Below are 12,633 nucleotides of genomic sequence, written 5' to 3'. Positions count from 1 at the left end.
TGTCTGCTCCAGTGTTTCCTTGTTTCTGTTTGTTGGGTTGATGTTTTGTAATTCCTGTTCTGTGAATCTCACAGCTCAGAGCTCTCCTGGCAGGGTGGTTTAATGATGGTTTAATGGTGTTTGTTCCTGGCCCAGCCTGCTAGGGGCCCTATATCTGCCTGATGACTTCCAAACTCAGGATCATAGCAAACCAGCATGATCTGTATTGCCACAAGTTCCAGGGCAGTGGCCTGGGCTGCTTTTTTAAAGGGTGTTTGGACTAGTTTGGGACCACAGAACCATATCGACAGTGGCCTAGATCTTAAGGCCCAGTGCCTGTGCTTCTTCCTGGCTGCTATGATCAATGGATCCCTTCCACACTTGAGGGATTGATTGCCCATGTACTGAACTTAGCAAGGGTGGTCTTTAAGATGCCATGCTGCCATTAGGGCCATGCATATGTGGCCTCAGGATACAATCAGGGCCCTTATAAAGATGAAGTATTCGCTAGTGTTTTTATCACCTGGGTGAGGACTCATTGTCCCTCCACTCTGAAGGGGGCAGCCCTCCCCAGATGACTGACTATAAAATCACCTTGATGTCACACACCCTGGGCTGAAGAACTATGAGACACAACTTCCTGCTCGTTGTAAATGAGCCAGGCTATCATGTTGTGGATGGGCTGTGTGTCTTCCTCATCCTCATCTTAGGACAGTCACTTTTTGTGACCACTCCAGGCATTCCCAGTCATCCAGGACTTCCTTCAAGCCATGGCCATTCCGCAAACCACCAGAGCTTACCCAGGACTCTCAGTCACACAGACATTGTGATCTTGGAACCTGGAGTCAAGTCCAAGTACTTCTGGTTTGTAATTTGAGCTACTTGACCACAGCTTGTGGTTCCTCTGTCTCTCTCAGAACCAGGGCTTGCTGGCATATGCCACTGAGCTCTCCATTGAGCCTTTTAAGCAGGTCTGGGCGAGGCTGAACATTGATGTTTCTAGCAGGGTACTGGTTGATGCTGATGCTGCTGGTCCAGAGACCACACTCAGAGAAGCTCTAGAATACCAACTAGAGATGGGGTTATGACTATTTGCTGACTCAGCATTAAAACAGAGGCGAAAGCAAAACTTGACTCCCAGTGTCCTTTGGTGGCATTGTCACTACTGCATGTCTGCCACTCCTCCACCCCTGTAACCTCTGCCTGGTGGATACTTTAACTGGGCACATTCTCGTCAGTTAATGTAAGCAATAACAGTCCTCTTTAGTCTTCAGGTGGTAAGTCCAGTCTGGAGGTGGCAATTGCCTCATTGGTGGCAATTCTAGGGCATACGAAGACAGTTAGCATTTGCCCTAGCAATAGCAGCTTCCCTAGAGCTTCCCATGTTTAACCATACCAGGAGATTGTTGGAATTGCTAGTTCAGGCAGCTTCGATTTTACTTAAGAAAATGGGGTTTTATTATATGTACAACAAAATAGTAGTCAGCCTTTAAGGTGAATCTGCCTGTTTGATAACACAGAGGAACCTAAAAAGATGTAAATGAAACAAGCAAGACAGAGAATACAGCATCTGGAGGAAGGAAATGTAACTCGTTGACAGAACATCTGCCTACCATGTGCAGGGCCTGGGTTTGAACCTTAGTTGAGAGGGAGGAAGGGAGGGGAGGGGAAAAGAGGGAGAGGGAGAAGGAAAGAATGAATAAATGAGTGAATGAATAAATATCAAGAAAGCAGATAGAGATGGTAGGAAGATGGTTTCCAGGGTGGGTATGGAGAAGTGGGAGGTAGGATGGTGGTCACTGGGCAGAGAGGTTCAGTTCTTTGGACAAATGACTTAAGAGCAAATGTCCCTCACAAGGGCCTTAGTAAATATTGTCTAATAGAAATTTGCTCACACTACCACTGGGAGATGAAAGAGATGCTAGTTTGCTTGACTGTAATAATCCTTCCAATATGTCTGTCTATCAAAAATATTATATACCTTCAAATATAAACAATAAAAGTAAAATTGCAGCTTACCCTTAAAAGGAAGGAAAATGAAGTTTCGGTGAACTCTGTGTTTGAGTCCAGATCTGGTTTTCTTCCAAATCTCTCTTCTGGTTCCCGCAGCTTCTGAGCTTTTAAAAAAAATAAACCACCTGACACTGCGGTCCCCCTCACTGTGTAATGGGTGGGTGGTCCCCTTCATTCCCCTCCTCTGCAGGCCTTGAAATTCTGGTCTCACAGGATACCTGGAGGCTAAAGGGTGACTTGAAGGTGTCAGGTGTGCAGAGGCTATGTCAGTGTCTCTGGAACCCATGAGTGAGGGAGCTGGAGCTGGCAGTGTGACTTTAGGTGGCATTTGGAGTGGGATCATTTCCTCCTAGAGCCCTGGTCAGAAAGTCATTTCCTAGCCCATGCAAAGGGAGAAGGAGAAAACAGACACCTCCACACATTCACTGTGACGTGTGTGCCCACACACACGTCACGTACATGCACTGCAATTATAGCAGCATATGGAATGATAATAGATAAATAATACATTTTAATATTAGAGTCAATATTTTGATTCACATGTCATTTGTCTGTTTTCCAAGATCATTTGGAAACATTATTTTTCTTGTAGCAATAGTGTCAATATGATATATTGTTATGTTTATGGTAGTTTGCTTTAGATTTTTTTAGGTATTTCTTTGTGAGTTCCACAGTGAAAAGCCCTAGTACAATGTATGTTGAACAATGTGGTTTTGTCTGGTCCATTCTTGTTTTCCCTCCTCTTCCCGCAGAAAACAGTTTTCATTTTTAGAATTAGCCTCCCTTGATTTCTTAAAAATATTAAGCTGTTCACACTTTTTTTTTAAATAAAAGAAAATGTTTTCACAGTAAAAATACTCTTTCCTTTGCCTTGCAAAAGGACACACACGATATATGTTGGCCCTGTTTGTCTTTTACTTGACAGTGTACACTGGACCTTCCTCCTTCAAATACCTTTTTTTTGTTCACTCTCTTTTTGGTCACATCCGTCTTTTACTTTAAGTGCGTCGTAGGCACAGTTATATTAATTGTGCCATAAATTTATAGGAGTGTTGGTGATTTAACTGAGAGTTTTACTAAGTGTCCCCTTCCCGACACAGACTGTGATAAATGTGGTCTCTCCTGTCCCCTCTCTTTCTCAGTCTAAAGGAGTTCCTGCCGAAAGAGTACATCAAGCAGAGAGGAGCCGAGAAGCGAATATTTCAGGTACTGGAAATGCACAGAAACACGCTATTCCCCTTTCCCTTGGTGCTCATCTGTTCTGACGAGGAGCATCCCATACATGGAGTGTTGTCCCCTGTGCATATCCACTTCTATAATGACTGATCTCTGACTCAAAGAGGATGGGAACGGACAGCTCTACTCTGAGCAGATTTATTATCTTAAATCGTACTTTCTTGATAAAGGTTACTTAGCTCTTCTGAGAAAAAAAATGTGCATATATTTATTTTCAAAGGAATTATTCTCGTAGCCTCGAAGCAAGGTGATTGGCCATCAGGCTGCACTGGGGAAGACACAAAGAGCCCCTTTGTCCTGAGATTTTGTTTTTGAAGCTAGAATTGGGGAGCTTGTGCCTTTTGAAAACCTTGGATTATTTTTAAAGTCAGTGGCTTGTCTGTCCTAGACAGTCGCCAAGAAAAATCAAGCCGTCCATGTGACTTTGAAACACTCTAGTGAATGCAAATCCTCAATCTTCTTTGATTTTTGAAATGGAAATAGAAAGTATAATATAAATTGTGTGTGTATAAAATATTTTTATTCATTATCATTTCCAAGTACTTTGATGTTCAGAAATGTATATGCCTTGCTTGATGAAAAAGATATATTCTGAATCTATGTTAGAAGGACCCCTACCTGTCCTTAGAGGACATCTTTCTTGCTGTTGTTTAAAATATGAACCCTGAGCTCTTTGGGATATTGGGTCCTCTTGGCATGCTGCAAATGGGCCTGGATCCTTGCACTCAGCTGGAACCTACTTGAACTTCCGACATGCGCTAGTCCTTAATCAGAACAAACCTGTGTCATGGGGCAGGAGAGACCACATGCAGAAATGTCACTCACTATTGGTCCCTGCATACCTCACCTGTCAGGACACCACCACCACCACCACCACCCCCGCCCTGCCCCACTGTGTCCCCCTGATGGCAGGCTACAGTAACAGATCCCCACCCCCACCCTCATTGTTGCTTTTGCAGGAACATAAAAACTGTGGAGAGATGAGTGAAATAGAAGCCAAGGTGAAGTACGTCAAACTCGCCCGGTCCCTCCGGACATATGGGGTGTCCTTTTTCCTAGTGAAGGTGAGTTGGCCAGGGTGGAACCAGGGTTTACCTGGACCTTTCCTGCTCTCTTCAGTAAAGAAGCTCAACTTGGTTCAGTAAAGAAGCTCAACTTAGCACTAACAGATGCAGCATCTGGCCAGTTGTGACTTAAATCTAACTGCAGCAAGTGAATTCGGGGCATGAGCACCAGGCTAGTGAGTGAGCCCGGCTGCTCCTGTGAGCCTCTGGTCAGCTCCATCTTGCTTGTGTGCCAAAGGAACAGTCTGACTGCTGCTGTTCTGACATTCCTAGAGGTCAACTCAGAGCTCTAGTGTCTTCTAAAATAAGTGATCATGGTTGACCACTGACAAAAAGATTGAATCCATGTCATATATGTTATACTTAATTTTTCTTAGTCCTGAAAGTGACCTTTTGTTTAAAAGAACTGAACTCTTCTCAGTGTCCTTTGAGGGCTTGAGGGTCATAGAGTGCTTTGTTCTCTCCCGTTCATTACACATGTTCTGATACCACTGTGTCCTCCTCTTGTGAGGAAACTGGGTCTATTTATCTCTCTTCCTGTTCAACCCTCTCTATCTGTATCCATCCATCCATCCATCCATCCATCCATCCATCCATCCATCTATCTACCTACCTACCTACCTATATATCTATATATCTATCTACCTACCTATCTATTTACCTATCTATCATTTATCATCTATTTTGAGACAGTCTTAATATATAGCCCTGGCTGACCTCAAACTTGAAGAGATCTTCATCTGTTTCCTGAGTACTAGGCCACCGCCACCCCCTGCCGCCCCATGCTAAAGATGTGTTTAAGCTTAGACATTTGTTCCCATTGTGGTTTTGCCATTTGCCATGTCTTCCTTAAGCAAGTTTTTAGTGTCTTCATTTACAAAGGGAAAATACGATGACAGACTCTTATGGAGTCTGAGGTCTGTCAATGGTACTTGTTTTAGTGAGCATCAGACCTGCTTTAAGTTCAAGCACAAATGTCAGTGTCAGGTGTGGGTATACACTCCAAAACATGCATTCTTTACGAGTGTGACTATACACACCAATGTTACTGGTGACAGCTGTGTAGACATATGTATTTCAGCACATACCACTTGGAAAGTTTTTCTTCCTGACAGTACTAAAAGCATAGCTATCCTAAGTAAAATTTTAGCAATAAGGAAAATAGTACAGATCACATGAGACAATCATTCCCAGCATCTTTTTTTTTTTTTTTCAAGACAGGGTTTCTCTGCATAGCCCTTTCAAACCTCCTTCAGTTCTGAGAATTAATTTTTAATAGCTGACATAAATGAGATTTTATCTGCTCATTTTTTATGATTGTAAATACTTTCTGCATCATTTTGGGGAGTGTTTTTGCTGATTATAAGAGCACTTCACAGATGGTATATGAAATTTTGACTGCCCTATGTGGTACAAATATTTATTTGCCACTTCTTTGCTTCCTGGTCTCTCTTACCATGAGACATCCTGTTTGCACTTTTTTCCTTATCCCTCTATCCCTGTCTTTGTGTCTCCCCATCCTGCTTGAAAACTCTCTCCCCTCTTCTTCTTCCCCTTCCTCTTGTCTCCTCTCTCTCTCTCTCTCTCTCTCTCTCATATGTTCCCTCCCCTTCATCTGTGTGTTAAGTTAAAGCTTTCTCTTATTCTTTATTCTGTTTTCAATGTTTCTGCTAGAACAACATTGCTTACCCAGGAGTCTCAAAAAATACCCACCTAAATATTCTTCCTAAATTATTAATATATTGCAAGGTTTAGTGTAAGTGTGAAGAATCTACCATTATATTTTTTAAATCTATTAAATGAGTCACTAATCCTGCTCTTAGGATCACCTGTGACCCCAGCACTTAGGAGCTGAGACAGGATGATTACTCGGAGTCTTCCCCCCCGCCCCCAACCTGGGCTCTATTTCAAAGAAACAAAATTGGGGATGGGATGGATACTTGTATGAAAACTTCCTAACAGCACACCATGTACAGTGAATATGCACAGTGACAACGTTTCAAATGACAAATAGTATCCTAAACACATTACCCCCAAAGAGTCAAGACCAGTAGTTGTACAAAAGCAAGGACTGCAAGTGGAAGTGGATGCAGAGAGATTTTCTTAAAGGGGAAGTGTCTATACCTCTGCATAATGAGAAGATCCCCGTTGGACCGTTTGGGTCCACTTTAGTGTTCAAAATCTACAGTAGTTCTCATCTGTTCTTCACCACCCAGATGCTTCCTGGGATGGTAATACTTGGAAGGATGCTGGATGTCCCTCCAGTTCTGTCCGACACAGTTTTGGAGCAACCCCTCCTGCTGAATAATAGTCCTTTCCAGGAAACAGCACACCTTTGTGAATCTGTCCAGTATCCTGGTGTCCCCCTGCCCCATCCTTTTGTCTCAGTGCATTATTCACCTAGCTTTCCTAAAAAGCCACACCCAGTTTGCAGTCAGACTGCAGGTGAAACACACCCAATCCACTGTATTCTAGAAAGGCTGGTGACTCCTGACCCCCTCATTCCAGGAAAAAATGAAAGGCAAGAACAAGTTGGTTCCCCGTCTCCTGGGCATCACCAAGGACTCCGTCATGCGTGTGGATGAGAAGACCAAGGAGGTGCTTCAGGAGTGGCCGCTCACCACGGTCAAGCGCTGGGCCGCTTCACCCAAGAGCTTCACACTGGTAGGAATAACCAGGCACTGAGGGGACTGGTGTGGTCCTGGGTGGTATTGGAGGGCAGCCTGTGGGTATTATTCACCTTAAAGGGACAGCATGGAGAGAGGAGGTGACACAGTGCTTGGGTACAGTGGGCACTGGAGCAGAAGTAAGGGACTGAGCAGCACTGGGATTCTCCATGCGCTGCTGCTTCTCACATGTTGTGTCCCAGTCTTCTTGAAGCTCATGGATGGGAAAGTGGTGCTCACCAGAAAGACACTCAACCATGTGTTCCTCGTGATACCTCTTGTATATCCTGAAAAGAGACTAAGGTTCATGTGTGAATCCTCCTCAGAATTGTGTTGCCCAGCCTGCCTAGAGAGAATACAGACTGTATGGAAGTGTTGTAGAAACAGCAAAAATCTGGGGTAATACTAAACTCTACTGTCACTTCCTTCCTCTGCGACCTTGTTCAGGTTACCTTTCCTCTCTCAGCTCCAATTTCCCCAGCTTAAAATGGGATAGTAGTACCTGCTTCGCGATTTCTAGCATTGGCTGAGATGATAGAACAGCATGAGATTCATAAAAGGTAAATGACTGTCCCAGGCTTTCTGACCTCTGCTTCCCCTCTCAACTTCAAAATTTGCTGTTAACAGAATACAACTATGTAGCCAGATAGGGACACATTTACATGTGAATTCTGAAAATGGAAGTAGTTTGTCAAGCAAGAAGAAAAAATGTAAAAGTACTGGAAGTTGTTAGCTACAGCCTAAAGTCTTTGGAATCTCGATTTTCGTGCAGACATTGTAAAATAAGACTTTTTTTTTTTTTAAGTATAAAGGAGTTTAGAAAGAATGGATGGTTACTGTTCTTGTTTCTTTTCTGTTGCTGTGATAAAATACCCTTGACCAAAAGCAGTTTCAGTCCATAGTTGCAGGCTAGTCGAGGCAGAAACTTAAAGACATCTAACAGTCAAGGTCACAGAGGGTAAGCACATGGAACCTTGCTTACTTGCTCTCCATTGCTTTCTCCACTCTTGTACTGTTAAGGACCCCTGCCTAGGGAATGGTACTGCCCATAATGGGCTGGGTCTTCCTATATCAATTAACAATGAAGGCAGTTCCTCACAGACATGCTCACAGGCTAATTCAATCTTGGTAATTTCCTAATTGAAGCTGTGTTTTCAGGTGACTCTATCTTATGTCAAGTTGACAGTTAAACATGAGGTTAGAGAGGCTTGGTGGGAACCTAGGTTGGATTCCCAGCAACCACATGGTAATTCACAACCATGTGTTAACTACAGTTCTAAAAGTCTGATGCCTTCTTCTGACCTCTATGGGCACAAAGCACTCACATGGTACACATATATACTTGCAGGCAAAGTACTCACACATAAAATAAATCCTTTCTTAAAGTTTAAAGCAAAACAAATTAAAAAATAAATAAAACTGACTTGCACAGTCAGATAATTTGATCATAGAATCCTAGGGTCAGGATAGTTGAAAGGAATGCTTAGAATCTGCACCTTCCATAGTCCGCTGTAAGGTGGATGGACCCTACATAACCCCCAAAACATGGGTGTTCCTTTTCAGAGAGCCATGTCTGTCCTCTTCTCCCATTGTGAGAAGTAATGGAATATTTTTAAATTTTAAAATTGGTATACATATATGCATGATATTTAGGAATACTAGAAGAAATTTGCTTTGAGACTTCAGAGTGGTGTTTTGGGAAAGGAATTTTAAATTATAACATCAGTAATCATTAGCCTGTTTAAGTACAATACCTCCATTCCTGTTAACTTCTAGAAAAAAAATCTAAGCAGCTGTGTGAGTAGCAGCTATTCAGTTGCATAAAGCTTTCAAGTCTTTAGTTGGTGATTTTTTTTCTCTATCATTGTATGAATAAAAATGATTTATATTTAAAAGAAAGAAAGAAAGAAAGAAAGAAAGAAAGAAAGAAAGAAAGAAAGAAAGGCAGGAATAGGTATGTTGGGGCAAATTATTTTTGTTGTACCTCTTTTAATACTGTAGTTGGTCTATCCAAAGCAGTTCTAAGTATTGTAAAAAAAAAAAAAACAAAAACAAAATTTTATTTTAAAAATAGGAAATATTCATAACAAACTTGGTAAATGTCCTCAGCCAAAAGCCAGGGATGTATATTGACCTTTTCACTGAGATGTGATATTAGGAAAGGCTTCTCCTAAGGAATTTGTTTGGCTTTTGTTAATCTCCCGGTTTCTGGTGCTTTCCCTGCTGCCTGTCTGGGATTGATTTTTGCTTTGGTTCTCTCGTGGTCAGTTGTTTGCAGATCTCCCTGTTGTCTTTCTGTTATTGATTTTCAGTTTGATTCCATTATGGTCGGAGAACATGCTGAGGACGTTTCCAGGGTTTGAGGTTTTGTTTTGCTTTTCCCTTTAAGCTGTTATTTCATGTCTATGAATGTTTGTCTGCATATAATTACGCATCTCAGGTGTGCCTAATGCTCACAGTGGCCAGAAGAGGGCACTGGATCCTCTAGAACTAGAAATCCAGATGGTTATGAACTCCCATTGGGTGCTAGGGAACCAATTCCAGGTTCTGTACAAGAGCATCCAGTGCTGCTAACCACTGAGCCATGTCACCAGCCTTTACCTTACCCTGTTTATTTGTTTGCAGACAGGAACTCACTATGTAGCTTTGGTTGAACAGGAACTCCCTAGTAGACCCGACTCACAGCTTCTGCCTGCCTCTGCCCACAAGTGCTAGGATTAAGTGTGTGCCACCTCTCTGCCTCACTTTATCTTTCTGATATACTCAGAGTCTGATGGTTCCCTCTGTGACAGCAGACAACATTATTCTACATTGCTCACTATTGCTTGGTGACCTTGATGGGAAGAAGCAGAAGTCACCAAGCCTATGATGCTAGGGAGAAAGAGGAACCATGCAGAAATTTACTGTGTGCATTGTTGAACTACAATGGCCCTTTCCCCCTGCCTGGCATGTCTGGGGCCCACTGCTCTTCAGCTGCTGGTGGGGCTGCATCTGCTGTCTAGTTCTCCTGGGCCTCTGGAAAGGGAGGGTAGGCTTTTGAAGAATGACTGCTGTGAAGTATTCTGGCCTCTCCAGTTCTCTGCTTGGGGGGTTATGAGGTGCAAAAGAAAGCCCAGGAGTGCACGACATTAGGTCTCCTTTAGTCCTAAGGTTCCAGTCCTGTCTGTCTACCTTTACAGTTTCCAGAGCCCCACCCCCTTTATTTTGATATGTATTTGTGGGGGGGGGGGGGTGAGGGGGGGGCGGTGGTAAGAAGACAACTTGCCAAAGCCAGTTCTTTCCTTCCACCATGTGGGTTCCAGGGATTGAGTTCAGGTCTGAGGCATGGAAGCCCCAGTTTTTGGTTTGTTTGTTTGTTTTGTTTTGTTTTTATTTTTTTATTTAATATCTACTATTGAATACATTTTTTTTTAACCGCTGAGCCATCTCTCCAGCCCTTGAATACATTTTTAGAGTTCAGTTTTTCCTCAGAGTGGAGACCAGTGGAAAGGGAGCGTGTCACGCCTCTAGAGCTGCTCTGTGTGGCCTCATGGGACTTGGTAGAGCTAATGCAACTATGTTTCTCCTGGTTGCTCTTTTAGGATTTTGGGGAGTACCAAGAGAGCTACTATTCAGTACAAACCACAGAGGGGGAGCAAATATCCCAGCTGATTGCAGGATACATTGATATCATCCTCAAAAAGGTATGTTGTGTTGAAGAAGACCAAGAAAATCAAGGCTACCCTGATAAAGGGCTCAGTGACAAAGCCACATTAAGTGGAACCCTTATTTGAAATGTTTGAGTGACAGATTAGGTCTTCAGCATTAAGATTGCTTGTGTATGAGATCTCTGACTCAGACTCCTCTGAGCATGTCTGGTTTTGCCACATATATACATTTGTACCTATGCGTATCTGTTACTGCTGGGTAGGGGCAGTGGACTGGGTTCTTGTTTGATCTCCATTGCTGTGATAAAAACACACTGACCAAAAGCAACTAAAGGAAGAAGGTATTTGGCTTCCACTTCTGTCTGCAGTCAATCCTACAGGGACGTATGGGTAGGAAGCCCAGCAGGAACTTGTAAGTCAGACACACTTGCTATCCTATCTACACAGCATTCCCTCCGACCAAGGAGCACACAGCTAAGGAAGGAGAGCAGAAACCATGGAGGAAGGCTGTTTGATGGTTGGTGTAGACTCATGCTCGGTCATCCTCCTTATACAGCCCAGGAGATGGTGCCACTCAGTGGTTTGGGCCTCCTAAGTCAGTTAACAATCGCAACATTCTTCTACAGGAATACCCACAGGCCACATTGTTCTAGGGAATCTCTCAAGTTGTGTCAGGTTGATAGTTAGAGCTAGCTAGGGCCATCTGTCCTGATTCCTCAGAATCTTCCTCTCTACATAGGTTTTTTTGCTTTCCCTACTTCATGGAAACCCACGGTGTTGAACTAAAAATGTGCATTGTGGTTTTCATGAGTTTTTGTTCTTACCTGACATGCCGCCTGCCACCACATGCCATAGTAGCGTATAGAAAATAAGATGTCTTAAGGCTTCCCAATATAATTCATTCAAAAGTCATACTCTGCTAGGATGTTGATAAATTTGCCTGACTTTTTGGCTGTGTAAGTAATGATAAACATGAGGCTTGATAATATTTGTATATTGAGAGAGTCATGGATTTCTACTTTATTGGCATCATGCTTTTGTACTTCTCTTTTCAACTCTCCAATACTCAGAATTTGCAGCCAACTTGGGTATGTTGTTTGTGCCCCTTCAAACGTTCTTTTTCAGTGGTCCTATGTTAAGACTTACTGATGTTCATTTGTGTCTGTTTTACCTCCAGAAACAAAGCAAAGATAGATTTGGGCTGGAAGGGGATGAGGAGTCAACTATGTTGGAAGAGTCAGTTTCCCCAAAAAAGTAAGTATCCAGGGTGCTAGGGATCGCCTCCTTCTGGGGCGCCATGCTGATGGGTTAGTCAAGGCTTGCTCTTCTTCAGTCATGGCCCGTAGATGAGCTGTCCATGTTATATAGCTGTCCTGTGTGGGTGCTGAACATTTCATGGGGACCCTGTGCAGAGCATGCTGTCCACCTCCACCTAAGGAAGCAGTCAGCTTCCCTGGGTCCTGCTCAGCATCCCTGCTCAGCATCCCTGCTCAGCATCCCTGATGTAAATTTCATGGGTCAGGTTATTACCTTGAAATCTGTAACTTGGCTTCTTCTTGATTCTGTCCTGGGATTTTGGACACAGGCCAGTGGTGTGGTTAGTGTACATAAAGTACTGCCTACATGCCACGCTCCTCTCACAGAGTGCGAGGCAGCAAAGAGACAGGGCTAAGAATGCACTCTTGGAGCTGGAGAGATGGCACAGTGGTTATGAACACTGGCTGCTCTTCCAGAGGACCTGGGTTCAACATGGCCGGGACATGGCAACTTTAGAACTGCCTATAATTCCAGTTTCAGGGGAATCGGTCACCCTCTTCTGGCTTCCACTGGCACCGAATGCAAGTGAGACACTGACACATCCAGGCAAAACACTCATGCATATAAAATAATACAAACACTGTTTTTAAAGAAAAAGGAAAAAAAATTACTCATAGGACCCATGCTCAGAGCAGATCTGGTTGGGGTGGGGGGTCTGTACATTTGTGCTGGCCTTGGATTTTCTACCTTTACAAGCCCATGTAGAAACCA

The 12,633-nt window shown here is 43.3% G+C and overlaps 1 protein-coding gene across 6 annotated transcripts in view; it reads left to right on the top strand.

Moving 5' to 3' along the window:
* Tln2 (talin 2) overlaps positions 1–12,633 on the top strand; it is a 425,612-nt gene that overhangs the window by 255,916 nt on the left and 157,063 nt on the right. For all 6 annotated transcript variants that reach the window (XM_085844756.1, XM_085844751.1, XM_085844753.1 and 3 more), the window contains 5 exons: positions 3,135–3,198; positions 4,188–4,292; positions 6,801–6,956; positions 10,540–10,641; positions 11,783–11,859. In XM_085844756.1, coding sequence (XP_085700882.1) covers positions 3,135–3,198; positions 4,188–4,292; positions 6,801–6,956; positions 10,540–10,641; positions 11,783–11,859 — 504 coding nt within the window. The remainder of the gene's footprint in view (positions 1–3,134; positions 3,199–4,187; positions 4,293–6,800; positions 6,957–10,539; positions 10,642–11,782; positions 11,860–12,633) is intronic.

This window comes from Mus caroli, unplaced genomic scaffold (genome assembly GCF_978045245.1).
Source record: "Mus caroli unplaced genomic scaffold, Mus_caroli_1 scaffold_11, whole genome shotgun sequence".
Lineage (NCBI taxonomy): Eukaryota > Metazoa > Chordata > Mammalia > Rodentia > Muridae > Mus > Mus caroli.
This window is presented reverse-complemented; position numbering and strand designations above follow the sequence as displayed.